The 16,120-nt window shown below is 49.3% G+C and overlaps 1 protein-coding gene across 1 annotated transcript in view; it reads left to right on the top strand.

Annotated features, from left to right (window-relative positions):
* Window positions 1–13,877, top strand: part of FGF12 (fibroblast growth factor 12) — a 95,684-nt gene extending 81,807 nt beyond the window's left edge. The window contains exons 4-5 of the mRNA XM_066620242.1: window positions 2,279–2,477; window positions 13,737–13,877. Coding sequence (XP_066476339.1) covers window positions 2,279–2,477; window positions 13,737–13,855 — 318 coding nt within the window. The 3' untranslated portion in view covers window positions 13,856–13,877. The remainder of the gene's footprint in view (window positions 1–2,278; window positions 2,478–13,736) is intronic.
* The last annotated feature ends 2,243 nt before the right edge of the window (window positions 13,878–16,120 follow it).

Genomic DNA, 16,120 nt, shown 5'->3' with positions numbered 1-16,120 from the left:
ATGCAAACTTTCCGCTCAATAAGAGGGAGCCGTTTCTCACACTTCTGTTGTATTTAAGGCATGTTATCCTAGGTGAAAGTAGCAGTGCAAACTACTGAAGAAAGATAAAAATTTGTGTGCATTGCATGTCTGTAGAGCCTTGGAGAGAATGATGCCCAGGGAAACATTTGCTCCATCTTAATGGAACTGTTTGCATTTTTATATGGTTATTCTGTTGTAAAAATTGCTGTAAGCTTGACCAGTTGGGTTGCATTCTAAAACAATTATAATTACAAATATTATTATAATAAATTATTATAATATATATATATATATATATATATATAAATTAAATATATTTAATTAAATATATAATTTATATATAATTTAATTATAAATATATAAATTATAATTATAATAATTATAAAGTATTACTAATATTACTCATCACAAATAATTGTTGTTACTACAATTAATAATAATTGTTAAAACTGCTCCTTGTCCCCATTAGAAGAGAAAATTATTCAGAGGTGTTGCGCACACACACACACAGCTGTGCGTCACTTAATGACGGGGTTATGTTCTCCAATTCATTAAGAGCATCTTCACTGTGCTTTGACCACTTAATGACAGACTGCATATATGACGGTGGTCAAAGCATAATAAAGATGCTCTTAATGAGGCAATGGCATCTCCCACAGCTTGCAGCAGAGTCTGTTTACACAACAGAGACGCTCTTCATGCAAAGAAAAGTAAATCTATCTCCAGTAGCTTGTGCAGCCAGCTAGTGTCTGGCAGGGAGGGTCTGTTTACACAACAAAGGCAATAGATTGGACTGAATGTTCACTTAATGACCTAATCGCATAGCAATTGGGGTTGGCGAAGGTATCCCCGTTGTTAAGTGGCGCACACCTGTTTGTGTATGTGTGTGTGTGTGTGTGTATAAATAAATGAATATTTTTCTCTTGTGATGGGAGCAGGGAGCAGTTTTGACTAAATCTACAAATGCTTCCCTGTTGTTAAGTAACACATACCTGTGTGTGTATATATATATGTATATATTTTTTAGCACCTTTGAATATTTTTCTCTTCTAACGGGCGGGGAGCAGTTTTGACTAAACCCATTAAACAAATGTAAAGAGAAAGGCGTTTTGATCTTTTAAAAGTGAAAAGAGTTGGGTTATAAATCGATGGATGAATATGTTTGGGGGGAATGTCTTCTGGAAGGTGGGACTTCTCAAACCCTCAGCCAGATCAGGTCTGGATGCCCCGGAAGGGGGAGGAAAGGTCAGCTCTCTGCTTTCCTGCCTTTGACTTCCTTCTCTGGTGCATCAGATTTCCAATACTTTGCATACTCCATAGAGCCCCCATTGAATCGACCACTCCCTCCCCTGTGCCTGGAAAGCCCCACAGAGCATCCTCTTGTTTGGTGGGAGCTTTGATTTCAGCATAAGGCTACCCCGTTTTGTTGCAGTAGCTGAGCCTGCAAAGCTGTGCCTCAGAGCTTTCTTGGCAGCCTTCCTGAGAGCACCGCTCTGTGGCTCGTCTCATCAGGCTTTGCACAGGCAGTGTTGCTTTCCTGTCGGTACTGCCACAATTCCACCACAGTCGAGGAGGGCAAAGGGCCAGACCATCTGCTGAGCCTGGAGTAGCCCAAAGCCCAACATCTGTCCAACTGCCAGACCACAGGAACACTCCCAAGTAGACTTCCTCTTTCAGCCCCGTGATGAACTGGGCCTGGCTCACACCAACTGGCACTTTGGTTAAAGAGCACTCTTTGGGTATGTACAAATAATGATTAGAAGATGGAGTAAGAAAAGCAGCTGCTGTGCTTTGTGGTGCACTTGCCATGTTCTGGTCAGATGGATCAACTTCTCTCCATTGTCAGTACTGTGGGTTTACCAAAAACGCCAAGTGTGCCGTTCTGATTGGCTGATGGTGGTGAAGTTACCACCTTAGCTCCCCAGAGCACTTTTCCAGCTTTTTAACTTGTACTTTAGAATCTCTCTCTCTCTCTCCTGGAGGCCTCTAGCTGGCCACTGTCAAAAACAAAACCTTTGGACTCATCTAGGAGGGTTCTTTCCATATTCTGGACTCTTCAAGCCTTCCATTTGAGACAAGCATTTCTTAATAGCTTTTCATCTCCTCTAGGCTGGGATTGTCCCCTTTAATTTTATTTCCTTTTTGTGAAAGGGATTATACTAAGAGGAACACTGATTATCTCTCTGCTGTTGCCTACTTTAAAGTGACTTCCGATTAATCCCTTCCTTCCTTTTGTTCTCTTTCTTGCTCCCTGCAGGACATTTTCACACCAGAGTGCAAATTCAAGGAGTCTGTCTTTGAGAACTACTACGTTATTTATTCCTCGACGCTGTATCGGCAGCAGGTGTCTGGGAGAGCCTGGTTCTTGGGACTCAATAAAGAAGGGCAGATTATGAAGGGCAACCGGGTGAAAAAGACCAAACCATCATCACATTTTGTACCGAAACCCATAGAAGGTATGGGGTGCTGCAGTTTGCCTTCTCTGTGTGAGGTGGGGAGAATAATGGCTTGGTACAAATTTGGGGAAAACCTGAGTAAATTGGGACTGTGGCTTAGTGGCCTGGGCCCTCTCTCATTTGCTTTCCTTCGTACCACACAGACTGAACTCATTTGCACACTTTTAGCAATGGAAGCACCTGGCACTCCTTTTCTTTTCAAGGGCCTTTGGCTGCATCTTGTTTAGTTCTCTTGGTTTGTGGTTTGAATTATACGATTGCAAAGGGGGCCCTCCTGTCCTTAGAAGGAAGGGGCTGGATGTCACTGATGATGTCTCATCCTATGTATTCCTGGGGATCACTCTTTTGAAAGTTCATTTTATTTCATTCATTCATTTGAGAAATTTCTGTCCCGCTTTTCCCAAGCTGAAGCAAATGCCCAAGGTGCCTTACAAAGCTCCATAATAAAGTACAATGTATCATAGCAGGTAAAAAGAAAAAAACATCAAACAAGGCAATAAAAACATTAATTTTAATATTAAACAGTGAAACATAAAGCAAAATATAACCAATATCATTGAGTCCAGGGAGGCAGTCAAGTCACAACAGTATTTCAGAGGCGCAGAGGGTCAATATCCACTCAGCAACCAAATGCCAGACAAAACAGGTGTGTTTTGAGCCCTTGGCAAAAAGCCACTAGGGAGGAAGTAGTTCTCAGTTCCCCTGGAAGAGAATTCCATAGCTGTGGTGCCACTATAGAGAAGACTTGCCCTCGAGCTGTCACCCCTCTCATTTGGGACAGAGGTGGCACTTGTAGAAGAGCCCCCTCAGGTGACCTAAGAGGGCAGGCTGGAATGTATGGGGGGCAAGGGGGAGGAATATGAATTCCATTTGCGCTCCAGCATCTGCACAAGTGCCTTTGGGAATGGGCGGAGAAAGATCTCACCAGAGACCTTGGAGGGACCAAACTGAAATTCTCATCCCCATTGGTCCACCCTGTTCCCAGGCAGCAAAATTGGGGAACAGTCATGTTGGGAATATGGCCAGCAAGAGCCAGGTGACTACGTTATTGCCAGGTGACAATGCTGGTGGCAGCCATTTTTACTCAGAAGTCCCTACGCCATGACTGCCTGGATGCATTGTGAGGAGGATGCTGGGAAAGGAAATGGCAGCAGAGAAAAAGGGTGAAGAGGAATATCAGGAGACCTTTCGACCTTGGCACCCATACGCTGAGCCAGAAGTTATTTTGTGAGAATTTCTGGTGCAGTCCCAGAACTCAGCACTAGGCAGAACAGCCTGACTTGGTACAAAGTCTCTTCAAATGTTTCCACTGAGGTTTCCACATTTCCACTCCACCTTTTGATCTAGAAGGATCCCGACAGAGGTCGCTCTAAAATAGCACAATTGACCTTTTCAAATAACCGAAACCATTTTGTTAAACCACCTGTGGGCACCTCTGTCTCTTCCCTCCTGTGGGTGGGTGAGAACTCTGGCGCCAAAGGGCATAAGAAGGACATTGGAGCCAGCTGGTGCCAGTGAGCCTGAGCTGAGACTTTCAGGGTTTGTTTTGAAAGAGTTCGCAAAGGGCTAATGCAGGGACAATATCCGTAAGGCGGTTCTGTGTCAGTGGGCTTGTCTCACTCCGGTCCCAGCTCAGTGTCATCCGCTGTGCTTGGTCTGCTTTTTCACCACGCACTGAGCATGTGCAGCTGCTGCTACACTTGTCTCTCCCAACTGGCCTGGGGGGCACCCGAACACCACAGGCTGCACGTTCAGTTGCAGGTGGGGCAGCAAGATGAACAGCACAGCCCAGAGGAGAGAGGATGAAGAAATCCGCTGTTCTGGAACACCCCCACCCCTACTTCGCCTGCCTTCATGCGCAGACTAGTGCTCTTCCAGAGCTTCCATGCACCTGCTGAAGGTCATCACAGCTGTAGGTGGTAGTTAATTCACGCACCACCAAGAAGTAAGTCTGTAGTGGCAGGGAAAGCTCTGGGTGGATGTTGCCCAGGGCAGGGGGAAGAGGACTCCAGCAGTGCTGTGGAGAGGCACCTGTGCCTGTTGTCAGGGAGAGTTTCTTCACGAGCAGGATAAGGGGCCTCATTTTGCCTCGGGTGCTGCCTGGCCCCTGCTCTGCTCTGAATAACACCACATCCTCTTTTCTGGGAAGCTGACCCCTCTCTCGGGTTCCCTCTTGCCCCAGCAGCTGTGAGAAGTAGGCCACAGGCGTCTGTCCTGGAGGCAGCTACAAGGTCTCTGGTGAAATCCCCTCAGACAGATGGTGGTGGGGGGGTGGAGAGCAGCTTCCAGGCTGTCTGCAGACTGGCCTACATAAACCCTCCTTGAGCTGCATCCTCAAGGTCGTTGCCATACCCAGACAGTCCTGCCTCCTACCCTGGAGCCTGCTGAATGCAGCTGTCAGTTGCAGCCAGTGCTCCAGATGGGGAGGCAGTAGGGAGCTCACGGCCTCTGGAGAGTGCAGCAGACCCCTGTGATCCTCTCTGGTGGTCCTGACGCCCTGTGCTCCTCTGCTGTTTTGTGATGGCAGCACATTCCCCTTGGAGGGTGTGGTACCTTGACTGAGAGGCCCCGCCTTGGCCCTTGTGCTTCCCAGGACTGAGCCACCCCCCACTCTTCACTTTGGCTCTTCAAAGGGCTCTGCAGTTTGACCGTGCCCTCCCTCAAAACAGCCCAGAGGCATCCTGTGTGTCCTAGTGGTTCTGGTGTGTTGGACTGTTTGTGTGCCCCTTTCGGCTTCCCTGCTGTTACAGAACTGCTGCAGCCATTCTGATGCCCTTAGGAGGGGACTAGCCAGGCTTCCTCTAAGACGCCACTGAATGCTTTGGCCTTGTTGTCAAGACCCATCTTTCTGCAGTGATGAAGGGTGCCCATGGGAGGTTGACTGCCAACAGCCACACTTGCCCAGAGGCACCCACTGGTTGTCACTGAGCGCATGCTCTTTGCTGCACACGCAGACTTCCAGGACTCCCCTGGCTATTTTTCACACAGAGCACCAGCATAGGGGGGCACAGTCAGTGTAGTGGCTGGAACCAAGAGGAAGATGCTGGTGGTCTGGCCCACAACTGTGCCAGACCCATGGAGCCAGAAGCAAAAAGGGACAAGACAGCATGGGTGTACGCATGCCCCCCCCCCCACACACACACAGAGGGCTCCTTCTTTCCATGTCATATCACTCAGGCACTTCTTGGGAGTCTGGCTCACCCCCACCCCCCATGGGTAAGTGCACCTGTGGATGCCCAACAAGAGGGACAGGAAGCACTCTGAGCTGCTGACAAGATCTGTTGCTGACAAGAAAGGCCCCAGAGCAGTGGAGTTTGGGCCAGGGAACCAAGGAGTTGGGAGGCTGCTGGAGCCAACTTCCAGAGTGACTTTGAAGTGACCAGGCATGCATTTGACTGATGAACTCTGTTTATAAAAGTTGACCGTTTAGAGGGCTCTGGACTACTCAAGTAAGTAAGCCAGGCTGCATGCCACAGAGGAAGACAGGTGGTTGGGCCCATGGGGGTCAAGGAAGCTTAATTACAGAGTGCTCTGTGCTGGGGTAGGAGTATGCATCACCTTATGGTCACATCCAGTTTTCTGTTTGTGAGTCTCCAGGTGAGAGTGAGGAGTGAAGCTCAAAGCAGGTGGGTGGGGTGAGTCAGAAAAGGCTGGTAACTGTACAATCAGCCCATCGAGTCTTGGACTCTTCGCTCACAACAGGAGAGGAAACTGAACGCTTTCCACGTGCGCTGCCTCCAACGCATTCTCGTCATCACCTGGCAGGACAAAGTTCCAAACAACACAGTCCTGGAACATGCTGGAATCCCTAGCATGTATGCACTGCTGAAACAGAGACGCCTGCGTTGGCTCGGTCATGTCGTGAGAATGGATGATGGCCGGACCCCAAAGGATCTCCTCTATGGAGAACTCGTGCAAGGAAAGCGCCCTACAGGTAGACCACAGCTGTGATACAAGGACATCTGCAAGAGGGATCTGAAGGCCTTAGGAGTGGACCTCAACAAGTGGGAAACCCTGGCCTCTGAGCGACCTGCTTGGAGGCGGGCTGTGCAGCATGGCCTTTCCCAGTTTGAAGAGACACTTGGCCAACAGTCTGAGGCTAAGAGGCAAAGAAGGAAGGCCCACAGCAAGGGAGACAGACCAGGGACAGACTGCACTTGCTCCCAGTGTGGAAGGGACTGTCACTCCCAGATTGGCCTTTTCAGCCACACTATATGCTGTTCCAGAACCACCTTTCAGAGCGCGATACCATAGTCTTTCGAGACTGAAGGTTGCCAGCATGTCTGTCATGACCTCCCTTAGGGCCTAGCTAGTGGATGCTGTGGACATCCTGTGATTAAAACTCTTACAAGCCAGGTGTGGCCATTCATGAACAGGGATTGACTCCACCTTTGCCCATCCCTTTTCTCTTAGCCCAGCTGGATGACAGTGAAAGCTGAAGACCAGCCATCTGGGTCAGCAGCAGCCACAGCAGCAAGGTTTTTTCTCCCTACCCCCAAAGCAGCTGTTTTTCACCAGAGATGGAGCCAGGGATGGAACCCGCGGCCTTCTGCCACAGTTCCTTCTGCTGTTGTGCTGGACCTGGACCTGCTGTTGTGCTTTCACCTGAAACCTCAGAATGCCAGGTGCAGGGAGGGCATCAGGATGCAGGTCTCTTGTTGTCTTGTGTGCTCCCTGAGGCATTTGGTGGGCCACTGTGAGATGATGGAAGCTGGCCTTTGACCTGATCCAGCAGGGCTCTTATGTTCTTAAGCCAGAGGGAAGTCTTTAGACTTTGGCTCCAAGTGGCAAGGGGATGACTTTGTGTCTTAGCTGCAGATAATCCAGATGAAAGACCCTGGCAGTTTGGGTCATTTGGGGGCACCAAGCCCACTGGTCCCACAGCCTGTGTCCTTAAATGTTTGGGGCTGATAAGAAACGGAGGCCCAGGGAAGAGTCGCCTTCCTGATCTCTTAATAGCCTGCTGAATGTATTTCAAAAGCAAAGAGTGCTGCGGGCTGGGATTCCTCCTTTGTTTGCCCTGCAGCCGAAGCTCTTAAGTCCAAGCATAGCACAAGAGGACTTAAGGAGCCTTATCTGTTAGAGACCAGAGCCCCTGTCTGCACCACTCTGCCGAGGGGAGGCCTGGACTTGAAAGCGGCTGTGAGCGGGGGGCGGGGGAGCAGGCAGAGCCACCTGCCAAGGCGATGAAAGCAGCTTTCCAGACGCTGAGCACTTCCAAGTGGCTGTTCCACTTGCAAGAAAGTTTTGTCAAGTCCATTTTGGGCAAATGTATTTTCCTCACTGGTGGTTTTCTGAAAAGCTCTGGGCACCTTAGAAACCACCGTCTGTCAGGCAGTGTTCACTGAGTGGTGGGGGAAAGAATAATAATAATAATAATAATAATAATAATAATAATAATACAGGTATTTCTGTACCACCTTTCTTGGTCCCCAGATTTCTCCTTAGACTTCATTCAAGGCGGTTTACATAGGCAGGCAAATTAAATCCCCATAGGGATTTTTACAATTTGAAAGAAGGTTTCTATCTTTCAAGAAACCACAACATTCAGATGTTTCTTTCTTGATCTGGTCGCACATTCTGGCCTCCATCCTCCCACGCTCAGAGCAGATGGAATATCTCGGCTCAGCTGCTTCAAGGTCGCACGGTGCCGGTGGCCTCGAACCAGCGACCTTCGGATATTATCTTCAGGCAAATGGAGGCTCAACCCTGTAGACCAGACGTCCTGCCCAGAAAGAAAGTGTGCAGGTGCTTGGAGGAACTCTGGAACACTCCGCCCTGGCTCAGATTGAGTCCCAGTTTTGCTTCATATTAGAGATGCATCTTATTATTATCATTTTATTTATTTATTTATTTACTTACTTACTTACTTACTTACTTACTTACTGCATTTATATCCCACTTTCCTTCCCAAAGGGACCCAAGGCTGCTTACAACATAAATAAAAGAAGACAGAAACATAAACACAATTAAAAACACAATTAAAACACTTCACAAAATATTAGGAAAGAATTTCTTTTTCAAAACTGACTTGCAATCCTGTGAAGGGGGGGGCAGTTTCTTCTGTGATGTGCAGCTTGACTCATTTGCTGAAACCATCTACAATACTCACTCAGCGGCACCATGAACCAGCCGGACATTGACACCGAGCATCTTTCCAGTGCCTCTTTTTTACTTCCAGAACAGTGCAAGTGGGTGAGTGTGTCAAAATCCGTGGCAAGCTAATGGGCAAGTTGGGGGACGTTACTCTCGTGTCCCTCTCCCCGGGGCGAGGAGCTCAGCATCCTCCCTTGCTGAGCCTTGCTTGTCAACGAGCCAGGGTGGTGAAAGAATGAGCTGACTGCCAATGAAGTGCGTCAGCCCTTTAGACCCAAACCCTAACCAACTTTCCAGCACTGACATAGCAGTGCCAGTGGGGCATGTGCTGCATCCTGCAGTTGGGGGCTAGTCACGCAGGCCTCCTCAAGGTGAGGGAATGTTTGTTTCATTGCCATTATGTTGGTGCTGGAAAGTGGGTGAGGATTGCACCCTTAGTTAGTCAGGCTACCAGACAACCACTCTGTGCACAGCAGGTGCTGGAATTCAAACAGTGGGATCCCCTGACCAGGCAGACTTCCAGATCATTGGGCAGCTGCTCTGCTGCCTGCAAGCCTGGATCCAGTTCCTCTGGCAACCTGGGGCTGTTCCTGTGTTAGCTCTGCGATGAGATGTACTAAGAGCAGTGGCCGGTCCTGGGTTTAACCAGATGAGCTGCTTACCGCCAAATCCAGAGCTCCTTTGCACCAGGCCCCCGCCCTGTTCCTGGCTCTGTTTCACCCCTCAAGGGGGTCTTCTTGCTCACTTCCACAGCTGCTCAGTCCCTTGGTGGCTTCTGCTGTCCTGCCAGCTGTCCAGTCGCTTCAGACCTTCAGCTTCGTAGTTCAGAGATTGCGATCGGACCCGGACTATTTTTCTTGTGGCTACTCCTTAGTCCTTGCAAATTTTTCCTTTGCTCTGGTCTGGTTGAACCAAACCCAGACCTCAAAACTGGTTCAGAGAAGGGCTTTTCCCAGTTAACTGGAATGGAACCCAAGCCTGCAGACTTGTGCAGCGCAGTCCTAACTGCATGCAACTCCCTTGCGCCAGCCTAGGAGGGTCGCAAACGTTCTGTAAAGCACATTAGCACCTTCTCAGGAGGAAGCTGTGCCGGCGCACCGAGGTTGCATCCAGCTTCTGTGGCAGCTTCCCCCAGATAAGTTGTGTTGGCTGATGCAGGGATCTGGGGGTTTGGGAGGAGGCCGGAGGGAGGCGTTCTGGGGCAGGGGAAGGCAGGCAGAGGGCTGTTGCAGGTGCGGGAGGTGGGGCTGGGATCTGGCTTCAATACGCTCAGCTTTCTTCAAACTTGTGCCACCTCAGGAGGTGGCGCAAGTCGAGGAAACCCATAGGGGCTGCAGTGACTTACCTGGAGTGACTTACCCTTATCTCTGGCTAAGCCACTTTGGGCCCCTATCCTGCACTGGATACAGCACAAGCCTGTTCCAGCTCAAGATAGGATTGCACCCTTAGTTGTCTGAAACCGGAAGTGATCCCAAAAAAACAAAAGCGATGACTGTTCAAAACTGGTTCAATAATAAATTAATATAATACAAAATAAATAACATACTAAATAGTAAAAATAAAAAAATGAATAGAGAGCTTGAGATTTTTTTAAGGGGTGGCAGGCTCCAGCTGCATTTGGAGAAGCCACTTTTCCGCGGAGAAGCCTGGCAGGCAGGCTGGGGGGGGGGTCAGGTGAAGGCTCATTGCCCAGCCCCAGACTGCCCTTGTCCAAAGGGAGGCCTCAGCGTGCAGGCTCCTAGGACCTCGCAGGGCATGCAGGCTCCTGGCCTGCCCTTGGCACTGCAGTTCCTCCTTGCTGCCAGTCATCCCAGGAGGACAACTCCGTTTCTTTGGCAGAGTTAGTGGAGGTAGTGGGAGAAAAGGGAGCCCTCAGAGAGGTGAGGGTCAAGGAAATGGTATGAAAGTAAGAAAGCCTGGAAATGCCATTTAATCCCCCAAGATCCTGTGTAGACTCAATCCAGAGCCAGGCAGCAGGGCAGTGTGGAGCGACCGAAATGGCACCCCCGTCACCCCAGTGCTGAGACAGGTGCTGCCAGCTGGCATTCCTGCTCCTTGCCGTCTGTGCCCAGCAAGACCAACTACCTGTGGGCTCATCCTGCAGGTTTTGCTCCTTAGCAAGGGCTGTTTCCCTCCCTGAAGTGCCACTTCCATTTTCCGGCAGTGCCATCATTCCTCGCAGAACTGCAGTGAGGCTGCAGTGGCAGAGCAGGTGGCAGCCCTCCTGGCACCCTGAGGTTTTCGCATTCGCCCAGGGCTGTGGCATGCTGATGCTGGCCCTGGCTGTGGGGAAAGGGGCATACAAAGTGCAGCCTTCTGCATGCAGTGTGTAGAAAGTGGTTCCAAACTGGTTACGAGTGTCTGAACCTCTTTTTAAAGTTAGCCTGAACTGGAGTGTCAAACGTTACAAATATCCCTGAACTGGAGAGGAAGGAAGGGTTTGACTCTCTGGCTGTGGCGAGGTTGACCAGAAGTCTTGCACTTGGCCAGATTATTCTAAGCTCCCCTTGGCTGGCTCGTTCCCTTTGGAATCATCTTTCTCTCGTTACCTGTAATTGCTGCAGGAGGCCTGTCTTGGAAGAGGGATTCACAGCCTTTGGGCTCATTTCTGCTGCACAAGTTGATGGCAGTTGTGCCTACACTGGAACTGAGATGGAAGTTTGGCAGACGTCTCGAATTTGAAGCAGAATTTCAGTTTTGCTTTTCAGACTGAGCTTTGAGAGATACACTTAAAAACTCAAATCTTCCCTTTTGCCAGTGATTCCAAGGAGGTGCTTGGCTGGCCAACCTCACAGCATCCATAACAGAGAATAAGGAGTGGGAGAACTGCAACACAATCCTAGGGGGGTCCACTCAGAAGTAAATCGCATTGAGTTTAGTGGGACCTACTCCCTGGTAAATAGGCATTGGGTTGCAGTCTTTCAGCCCAACCATGTGGTGTTGCATCAGTGCCGGCACAACCTCAGTTGCATCCTGTAGCATATTTTCAGCTGCTGAAGGTCTCCTTTGGGAAAGGGGACATTTGTTCCCTTGCCCCGGGATAAGCCCCCGCACCTGTTATGGGTCAACTTGGACATGTACCATTGATCCATGCAGGCGGATCAGGCCTGGGAACGGGTTTGGATTTGGCGGACGCCACCACTGCTGTACTTTCCCCCCCCCCTTGGCCTGATCAACCCACTCCCTGCTCTGCCTCCCCCTGCCTCATTCATCCGTCTCTCTGCCCTCCCCCTGCCCCGTTCCACTCCCTACACTGGGCTTACCTGCTCCAGTGGGCCTCCATTGCTCCTCCTTCACATGTGGGGAGACACTGGCCTTCCCGCCCTTCACACCGGCTGCCTGCACTGCCAAAAAGTGCATTATGGCGCTTTTATGGCAGCCTGCAGGTCTTGGATGGGATTGGGCCATTTGTCTTGCAAATCCAAAAGCTGCCTCAGTTCCTGTTAGGTAGGATTGCGAATCCTCTGAGATTGACCTGGAGTCTCTAGGTATCTGCATCAGTCTCCAGGGGACTACTGAAAGCCATCCTGGTGATTTTGAGCACCCTCCCCACCCAGAATTTGCATCATCACATCACAGGGGAAGAAATCTCCAGGAATAGTTTCTGTCAGAGTTGGCCACCCTCATGTCAAGCCATGGCTCCCTGTAGCTCCCTCATCCCCCCCTCTGGGGGGGGGGGGCAGAAGTTCTTTCCCAGCACTGTCACCAGAGATGCTTTTCACTGGAGATTCCAGGAATTGAACCTGGTGAGACAGAAAAGCCAAAGTTGGGTAAAAGCAAAGCTTAGTCCTCTGCCTGAAGCCATGTTAGTTAGAAACAGCTGTGAGAAAGTTGCTCAATGATTAGAGCAGTGTTTCTCAAACTGGGTTGGGACCCACTAGGTGGGTCGCGAGTCAATTTCAGGCAGGTCCCCATTCATTTCAATATTTTATTTTTAATTTATTAGACTTGATGCTGCCATGGTCTGTGACTGCATTTGGGCAAATGTTACAGACCTGTACTTTTACTACCTGCTACTATGTATATTCCTTTAACAATGTTAGCAAATGGGACTTACTCTTGGGTAGGTGTGGATAGGATTGTGAAAAATTTTCCTGCTTGATGATGTCACTTCCGGTCATGACATCACTTCTGGTGGGTCCTGACAGATTCTCATCCTAAAAAGTGGGTCCTGGTGCTAAATGTATGAGAACCACTGAATTAGAGCATTCCACAGGAGCTTGCTTCTTAGAGATACAGAGGAGTGGCTGGTCTTCATTGCTGGAAACAGCTGTTCCCAGAGTGGCTGATTCACCAAGGACACCTTGACTGCGAATCCATTCCAGCTGCAGGTTTTTAGGTTGGGAGGGGGACCCACCACCATGTAGCTGGGAATCATGTAGCTTCTGAAAAGTTTGGCTGGTTCCGATTTCTGGTTGGCTGCTGGGTTCAAGTTTGTTATAAGAACCACCTTTTGGAAAGTTCCTTTGTCTTAGTTCTTCTCTGGCCTGTGGGGTCTGAGCTTTGACCATTCCATTCCAATATGGACAACCCTGACCACGGCTGGGCCAGCTGATGGAGTGAGATTTATTGATGCGAGTCTTTGGTGAGTGTTAGGGTTAGGAGTTAGCTTTTATTTTTTTTTATTTGTTGTGTATTGTATGCTCTCCTTAAATTTGTAAATCTATGCCTAAATGGAGTACCTGTCTTATGTTATTCCTATCCTTTAATAAATTCTATTTTCTTACAGCTGTGTGGATTATTTGGAACCACAAGAACGGGGGAACTGGTTGTCAATGGTATCCAGTGACTTGGTTTTGTGCTACCCTGACGCCCTGTTAAGTTGTGCCTGACTCCCTGTTTCAAGCCAAGTGGGCACTCTGGCTGGAAGTCTAGGCTGCTTGAGGGCATTTGCAAATTGACCTGCTGTATGGTCTGTAAGCTCCCTCTATTGAGAGAGCAATTGGCAGTAACCAGAAGCCAAGCTGGTTGGGCTAATTTGAGAGTTGATGGGTTTACAGTCCTGCTAATTGCCTGGCTTGTGAGGGATTTCAATCTCTTGTTTGTGGCAACTGGGACTTGATGCCCAGAAAACACCTTCTCTACTGCTGACTCATCATCCTTCATTGTAGTTGCTGCCCGCTGGTGAGAGCCTTCAGTGTAACGACTTCTTGTTTCTTGCAGTGTGCATGTACAGAGAGCCATCCCTGCATGAAATTGGAGAGAAGCAAGGACGCTCCAGGAAAAGTTCAGGGACGCCCACCATGAATGGAGGCAAAGTCGTCAACCAGGACTCAACATAGCGGAGAGAACTGCCACCCACCTCTGCATCCGACTTCTCCCCACTCAGCCACCTGACTGCCCGCCCGCCCGCCCGCCCATCCCGCCCAGCAAACCCTCACTGAGACAGCGATAAACTGAGCAAGGCAGGAGCTTCTAGTAGTGGCTAAGATTCTGAACTCAACCCTTTCTTTTGTGTAGGATGAGAAGATCTTGCCTCTTGCAACGTTTTCGAATACAAAACACACACAAAGCAAAGGGGAAAAATATATATTTTCAATCAGGACTCCATTAACATTTTAAAAACAGCAAAACTGTTTGCTCTGTGATCAAGGGGGGAAAATTGTTCATCTCTGCATAATAAATAATAATTATTATCTAACAATAATAAATAACAGTAATAAATAATAATAATAATAAAGGTGTTATCTTTAAAAATAAAAGAGATTTGCTTTGGGAGGTCTGAACTCGGTTTCTGCTGTGGAAGCCACTGTGCGAGTGCCAGAGTGTGCTGCCTGCTGTGTGCCTGTGTGTGCCTTTGTTTCCTCCCCAGTTCCAAACAGCTCCCCCAAGGCCAGCTGTGCCAAGGCAGAAGGCTCACAGAGGAAGCCTGGTGCTTCTGCTGGTTGGGTCACACAAACCTCAGGCCCCTGCAGGAGTTCCCTTGGGGTTGGGATGGCTGCTGGTCCAAGAGGGTGTTGGAGCTGTCAGCTCTTGGCTTGTCTGTGCATCCGGTGACAAAGGCTCATGTTGCACTCCCCTTGTAAGAAGGCCAATTCTATGCTTGGGATCATTAGAAAAGGTATTGAGAACAAAACAGCTAATATTATAATGCCGTTGTACAAATCGATGGTAAGGTCACACCTGGAGTATTGTGTCCAGTTCTAGTCGCCGCATCTCAAAAAAGACATAGTGGAAATGGAAAAGGTGCAAAAGAGAGCGACGAAGATGATGACTGGGCTGGGGCACCTCCCTTATGAGGAAAGGCTACGGCGTTTGGGCCTCTTCAGCCTAGAAAAGAGACGCTTGAGGGGGGACATGATTGAGACATACAAAATTATGCAGGGGATGGACAGAGTGGATAGAGGGATGCTCTTTACACTCTCACACAACACCAGAACCAGGGGACATCCACTAAAATTGAGTATTGGAAGAGTTAGAACAGACAAAAAAAATATTTCTTTACCCAGTGTGTGATTGGTCTGTGGAACTCCTTGCCACAGGATGTGGTGCTGGCGTCTAGCCTAGACGCCTTTAAAAGGGGATTGGACAAGTTTCTGGAGGAAAAATCCATCACGGGGTACAAGCCATGATGTGTATGAGCAACCTCCTGATTTTAGAAATGGGCTATGTCAGAATGCCAGATGCAGGGGAGGGCACCAGGATGAGGTCTCTTGTTATCTGGTGTGCTCCCTGGGGCATTTGGTGGGCCGCTGTGAGATACAGGAAGCTGGACTAGATGGGCCTATGGCCTGATCCAGTGGGGCTGTTCTTATGTTCTTAACTACAATTCCCAGAAGGCCTTGCAGGTCTCTTGTTATCTGGTGTGCTCCCTGGGGCATTTGGTGGGCTGCTGTGAGATACAGGAAGCTGGACTAGATGGGCCTATGGCCTGATCCAGTGGGGCTGTTCTTATGTTCTTAACTACAATTCCCAGGAGGCCTTGCAGGTCTCTTGTTATCTGGTGTGCTCCCTGGGCATTTGGTGGGCTGCTGTGAGATACAGGAAGCTGGACTAGATGGGCCTATGGCCTGATCCAGTGGGGCTGTTCTTATGTTCTTAACTACAATTCCCAGGAGGCCTTGCAGGTCTCTTGTTATCTGGTGTGCTCCCTGGGCATTTGGTGGGCTGCTGTGAGATACAGGAAGCTGGACTAGATGGGCCTATGGCCTGATCCAGTGGGGCTGTTCTTATGTTCTTAACTACAATTCCCAGAATGCCTTGCAGGTCTCTTGTTATCTGGTGTGCTCCCTGGGGCGTTTGGTGGGCCGCTGTGAGATACAGGAAGCTGGACTAGATGGGCCTATGGCCTGATCCAGTGGGGCTGTTCTTATCTTCTTGTCCTAAGAGTCTTCAGTAAGACCCAGTGATGGCTCTTGCAGGGTCGTCTCCAGGCCTAACTTCAGGTGCTGTTTCCTACCCTTCAAGCGCCACATGGCCCGGGCCTCAAAGGAACTCTCCTTCCCCATGAGACCCTTGTCCAGGTGCCTTCTGAAAAGGCTTTGCCTCAGAGTAGAGAGGCTAGTTTCCACCAAGAGCAGGGCCCTTTTGGTAACTACCCCCATGCT

Source organism: Tiliqua scincoides, chromosome 3, assembly GCF_035046505.1.
Source record: "Tiliqua scincoides isolate rTilSci1 chromosome 3, rTilSci1.hap2, whole genome shotgun sequence".
Classification (NCBI taxonomy): domain Eukaryota; kingdom Metazoa; phylum Chordata; class Lepidosauria; order Squamata; family Scincidae; genus Tiliqua; species Tiliqua scincoides.
This window is presented reverse-complemented; position numbering and strand designations above follow the sequence as displayed.